A 6,489-nucleotide genomic window follows, 5' to 3' on the forward strand; every position below is an offset into this window, starting at 1 on the left:
GAAAACCAAGAGATAGAATAGAAGTACCGCCAATATTTTGACTAATCAGGAGGCAGTAGAGCGTTTGACTAGTGACATATTTGACATTTTGATTACCAAAAGACGACCTTCATCTGTGAAACTCTATATAGTTCTGTGTATAGAACTTTAATAAAATTGTTCAGTTCAGTAGCGAGTACTAGCGGCGGCAAATTAAGTTTTCGATTAAAAATGTATTAATTTTAGTGTAATGTAGACAGTGTTATAACCATAACTCAAAAGTTAAGTAAACACTAGTATATTGTGTTGATAAATATATAAAATATACAGAAATGTTGTCGCTTCTTTGCTCGTAAAGCCGCAAGTACATGCAGATGGATTTTTTCCTGGTAGAGAATAAATGGAATTATAATGTAAGTATATAACCCAAAAAGGATATTCGTATTTTACGAGAAAAAAATGTAAGTATATTTCTCCATACAAAAAAAATATTTTTTCTCTCTGAAAGTATAAATTTTTCAAGAAATGTACAAGAATAAAAGATGTTTAGAATTTCATTATCTATCATATAAAAAAAAAATCAGTTCGATATTCCACAAAATGTTCCTAAGTCAAGATTATTAATTTTGGGCCCACTGTGCACCCTTTTGGTTTTGAGATATGTTATACTCATTCAACTATTAATGAGGTTAGATAAACGAACTTTGCACAATACACAACTATTTTCGCCATTGTGAATATTGTGGGTAGTTTCAAATATTTACTATCACATGACAGCTAAACGATTATTAAATACTTAACCTTAGAATAATAACGCATAGAATGATAGTTTCATAAAAAACGAACTGTCACAAGTGAGGCAAAAATCAAATTCATGTAGGCGTAAGCAACTTGTATTTACGCTCGTCGGCACGCACACAAATATACAAATAATGATGCCATGAATAACATTTCCCTCAAAAGTGGGGAAATTGTATCTTGCTTAACTCATCGTTAAGTTAGAGGTGCCTACAGATTTGCTCGATTTTGTCGATCGTTACTGTCGATCAGGTGCCTACAGATATGCTCGATTTTGTCGATCGTTACTGTCGATCGACAACGTCAAGTGACAGGAATTTTCAAAAATTTATTTTTGGTAATCCTTATGGAAATGACATTTATATCTGAATACACGAAGGCGGACACGACTTTTCTCATTTTTAAATCCAAGATGGCGGACACGTCTTTTCGAATAAATGCAATATGGGTATCATTTTCGAGGTATTTGGGGGTGCTCATTACGAATATGGCACTCATTTCTAAATTCAAGATGGCGGGCACGATTTTTCATACAATGGCAAGTTGGGGATCGTTTTCGAGGTATTTGGGGGTGCTCATTAAGAATGTGGCACTTATTTCTAAATCCAAGATGGCGGACATGTCTTTTCAAATAATAGCAAGTTGGGTGTCGTTTTCGAGGTATTTGGGGGTGCTCATTAAGAACATGGCACTAATTTCTAAATCCAAGATGGCGGGCACGATTTTTCGAATAATGACAAGTTGGGTGTCGTTTTCAAGGTATTAGGGGCTGATCATTCCGAATATAGCAAATATTTCTAAATCCAAGACGGCAAAGAATTAGAAGAAGAAGAATTAGAAGTTTTGTCCCCCATCTTGTATTCAGATATACATGCCATTTCCTTATGGTTGGATTTAGAAATTAATGCTACATTCGTAATATGCACTCTAAAACTCCTCGAAAACGTCTATAATTCTCAATCGTTACTGTCGATCGACAATGTCGAGCAAATCTGTAGGCACCTTATTAAATACTACCCAATTCTTATTTAACTCATATATGAACAACCTACAAGCGAGTTTAAGTGCGACTATCGAATTTGAATATATAAATAGCCTGATATTATCTGTGGGTATCTTTACATGAAAAGTACACGATAACAATTAAGAACCTGAACCTGAAAGTTATTTATACACGATTTTGGAGAACTGACAATGACTTTTTAGTCAGAGTTAGTTTCCTGAAATAATTTTAGTTAAAAACTTTTAAGTCTGGGCAATACAATTTTTTTAAATGAGTGTATGATGAACAAGAATATTTCACATGAAACTAATGAAGGCAAATACTAAATATATTTCGTATAAATAGCTAACGTAAATTCCCTACAATGTTGTTGCGGCGGTGTACATTTGTAGAAATTTTGCAACCGTCGCGATATTGCCTGTTCTCAAAAAATTACGTAATATAATTATTTTGAAACAGAATAGCAAAATGGGGAGAAAAAGCCCGTTACTTTGCAACATTTTCGTATCTTGTTGCAACGAAATTAATTTTCTGTTTTAGTGAATATTTGTATAAAAATACAAGTTGGAACCGCGTTACTTCCTTGTGGAATGTGATGTTAGTGTCTATTTTATATTTATCTGATCTATTTTTAAACCCAATTACCGCACATTTCGTCATTTTTAGCAAAAATTTTTGAGCTGCTCGCGGTGCAACTTGATCTTGAGCACTGACAGCCCGCTCGCTCGTGAATTCAACTAGTAATTTATATTAATTACTAGTTGAATTCACTATTACAAATAATTGTTATAAAATATTGCTTGCAAAGATAATCTAAAAACCATTGTTGGAATATTCTAAATAAAAAAATGTTGTTAGCTATTACACGGAGAAGATAAACTGTCTTTTGAAAAGATAAAGGCGTTTTATTACTTTTTTTAAATAACTTTTTACAGAAGCTTCCTAAAATAGTGAAAAAAAAAGTATATTTAGGTAGAAATTAGGTAGTTACTAGTTATTTAAAAAAAGTAAATTATATACTGCTAGAGCCATGAAAACCGTAAAGTGGTCCAGCCAACCTGACGTCAGAATGGTTGGGCACTTTATTTCTTTAATATTTCCGTTAGCGCAAAGGTAGAAAATATGGCAATAAAGGTACTAAATAGTAGAAATTAGGTAGATTATAATGAGCACAGTTTTGATTACTGTATATCTCGTTTGATCCAGCCATCCTGACGGACACGTTGTTAAGGTATAAATTTGTGTTATGCAAATATGGAAACGGGCGTCGACGCGCGTCACCGCGCGTCACTTGAGCACAGTGAGGCGTCAGACGCCGACCACACTGTGATCCGGGCGCACTAATGCGAGTGTCGTCGCGCGACGACACGCGTCGCCACGCGTTGTAGTTGAAAAACAGGACGCGACGCGACGCCTCGACTCTGCGCCAGTGTGAGTTGAGCCTTAGACATAACTGGTTGACGATATTACTATCTCAGTAAGATGTAACCATGATACCTGTAAAGAACTCGAAACGTGGGTTTCTTTGAAAAATAAACAAGTAAATATATGCGATTTATATCTGAAAAAATAGTTTCATTTCCAAAGTAAACTTATTCCTTGTGCTGTAAATAGGTAGTTAAAATATTAAGTTAGATTTATCAAACACGGAAAAATGTCCATGGGTATTTGATACTTACTAGTAAGTTCTTGATTTCATTTGTAATTTTTGATTCCTATCCTTTTAATTATTTTAGCTTTTGGCAATACTGGTTACAATCTGAATTCGAGAACTTATCTTTTGGAAACCCGTGTTAATAGTTTCATCTGTGATATTAAAACATGCTGTACAAGGTACTGTTAGCGCCATTGTACAGTGATCTCACATGTAAGTTACACTTACATTCTGGAAAATAAAGACTCATCCTGTTTATTAATATTTTTTGTGGTTATGTAATGTATGTACATGGTAATCTACGAATATACCCACGTATCGTATGGTTTCTGATATGAGTTGACATTTGTCGGGTGAATATAAGCTCGGTAATTAGTTATATATTCTTATTAGATCAATAAAGTAGAGCGGAATAAGACCTTTCAGCACATATTATATCGGTGAGATACTCATTTTATAATTCTGTACTTGAAAAGATATTAGATCTTACAATGTATACTGATATTATTAATTATTATTTATTCATTATACGTTTTTACATAGTGGCGTTTTCCTACAAACATAAATATTATCATAATTATTATCCTATAATTTAATCCACTTCAACGAAAAACCTTTTCAAAGTTTTTTGAGTATAACAAAATTGCACTTTTTTTAACATATTCACCGTTCTTGTTATTTTACGTTTTGTCTTATTACGTATCCTCTATGTTAAATGACTAAAATTTAAAATCGTGCGCAGAAATGGCAACAAAAAATTTCGCTGGCCCTTCTCCTTACACCCTAAAGCAGAGTTACCCACCTGAGGACTATGATCATACTGAGTGAGTTCCTGATATTATGATCACATTTTTAAAATTAATATGAAGTCAACCGTTATTATTAATTTAATTTTGTCTATTATTGCAGATACGTTAACAATGTAACCACTAATCTCAAAGCCAAGCATCAGAAAAAACCCGTGATTGGGGCAATATTCGGTCTTGGACGCGCTGGATCAATTCATCTATCAAGTATCATAGGTAACTCACGGATCATCTTGAAGTACATCGTCGATGATCAGACTAGCAAGTTTGCCGACCTGAAGAAATACTGGAGATTGAGCGATGATGTTGTTTTCGTTACCTCTAAGGAGGCTGACAAAGTCTACAAGGATAAAAGGTACGGTGAGTGCCATTGGAGATATTCAAGTTGTCAATTTTTTGTCAGAAAATTGTATCTGACGTCGTTTAAATAGAGTTCAAATTTGCAGTTAAAAAGTAACAAATTGTTGAGTGACTCTACATTACATTTAAAAACAAAACCCAAATTAAATTTCAGCGTGAACGTTATCTTCATCGCTTCACCCACCTACACTCATCACGACATTGTAGTGAAATCAATTGCTGCTAACAAGGACGTATTCTGCGAGAAGCCTATTGCTGAGAACATTGAGGATACGAAGAAGTGCTACGAGGTGGCTAAGGCCAAAGGCCGTGTTTTATTCGCTGCTTTTAACCGCCGCTTCGATCCGGCGTATCGGGGTCTCAAGGATCGCGTCAGGCAGGGAGAGGTCGGTCACGTACAGATCCTTAAAGTCACCGCCAGAGACTCCCCTCTTCCTAGCACTGATTACCTAAAGACGTCAGGTATGTATTTTGTCCGTCCAATGCATTGGCAAAGCATTGGCATCACCGCTACTGCGTAATTAGTTGATAAGATGGAAAAGCCAGTCATAATATTTTTTTGTTCAAAATCTTACAATTGCGTTTTATTATTTTGCAGGAGGAGTATATCATGATTGCTTAGTGCACGACATCGACATGTCATGTTGGGTGCTTGGAGAACTCCCCACGCGCGTGCAGTCTTTCGCCTCGTCTCTTATACCCGAGATCAAAGCCATAGATGACTTCGATACAATTGCGTTTCTGCTCACATTCCCCTCTGGTGCCATCGTTCTTGGTGACAATAGTCGCTTCTCTGCTTATGGTTATGACCAGCGACTAGAAGTATTTGGAAACAAGGGTATTTATGTTTTACTATTAAAAAAGAAACCTCACTTTAAAGAACTTAATAGGTGGATCTAGATTTATAAATTTTACATTATTATTTGTAGGAATGATCAAGGTGGAGAACCAAAGGCCAACTCATTCAGTGGAGACAGTTATTGGTCATGAAGGCATCAAACAAACACCTATCTTCTTCTCCTTCCCCTCACGTTTTAAGACAGCCTACAAATTAGAGCTGGAACATTTCTTGGAAGTGGTGCAAGGTAAGATTTTATTGTTCAATATGTGAATACTTCATTACATCCTCGTCTTAATCAGAAGATGTCGACTGAAAAATAAGTTTATAATCACTATATGAATCTAATTTTAGATTTCTTTTTTAGAGGGAATACCTATGGACGTGACTAGCTGGCAATGCCTAGCTGTAAGCAAGATAGCTACAGCCCTGGAGACAAGTGCGCGCACTGGTGCCGTGGTTAATCTTGACTGGAGCAAGGATGGCATCCCTGCTGTTTACTCCTAAATATTTTTGAAAAGGATCATTACAGTTTGTTATGTCATCTTTTATTACGTCAATAAATTTTGCAAACTGGACGTAACCACGTTACTTTCCTTACACTTATTTTAATATCTAATATTATCATGTTCCCGTATGGAAACAATTCTTTCTTAAGAATGCCGGTCCAGATGAAAGACTTTTTACGGGCTCCTATACACGGGCGAAATTTAAGATGAATACTTACTTTTACCTCTGACGTGGAACATTCCGCTCCAATACGTTCACTTTGAACACAAGGGAAGATCCGCGAGGGTAATCGGGTTTTAGTAACATATATCTTTAGCCGCTTTGGTAATGAGATAAATGACTAAAATCAACCAGTCTTTATTGGAATTCCTTACTTTCGTTTTAAGGCGACGTTAAATTTTCTTTAACCTAGATATTCCTAGTTTTCGAAGTAGGTAAAGTATTTGTACTTGTAAGTCAATGGTACAAAGACTATAATTTTAATGGCTCTATGATGTTTACAAAGACAGTTTGTTTATAACTATATTTAACCGACCTCATA

The 6,489-nt window shown here is 35.3% G+C and overlaps 1 protein-coding gene across 1 annotated transcript; it reads left to right on the plus strand.

Moving 5' to 3' along the window:
* The first annotated feature begins 4,161 nt into the window (after positions 1-4,161).
* LOC113235331 (uncharacterized oxidoreductase YrbE-like) lies at positions 4,162-6,013 on the plus strand. Its single transcript, XM_026471005.1, has 6 exons — positions 4,162-4,258; positions 4,344-4,595; positions 4,755-5,062; positions 5,199-5,438; positions 5,530-5,685; positions 5,806-6,013. Exons 1-6 carry the CDS (start codon positions 4,179-4,181, stop codon positions 5,943-5,945), a joined length of 1,176 nt encoding a protein of 391 aa, XP_026326790.1. The 5' UTR covers positions 4,162-4,178; the 3' UTR covers positions 5,946-6,013.
* The last annotated feature ends 476 nt before the right edge of the window (positions 6,014-6,489 follow it).

This window comes from Hyposmocoma kahamanoa, unplaced genomic scaffold (assembly GCF_003589595.1).
Source record: "Hyposmocoma kahamanoa isolate Upper Pololo Valley unplaced genomic scaffold, ASM358959v1 87, whole genome shotgun sequence".
Classification (NCBI taxonomy): domain Eukaryota; kingdom Metazoa; phylum Arthropoda; class Insecta; order Lepidoptera; family Cosmopterigidae; genus Hyposmocoma; species Hyposmocoma kahamanoa.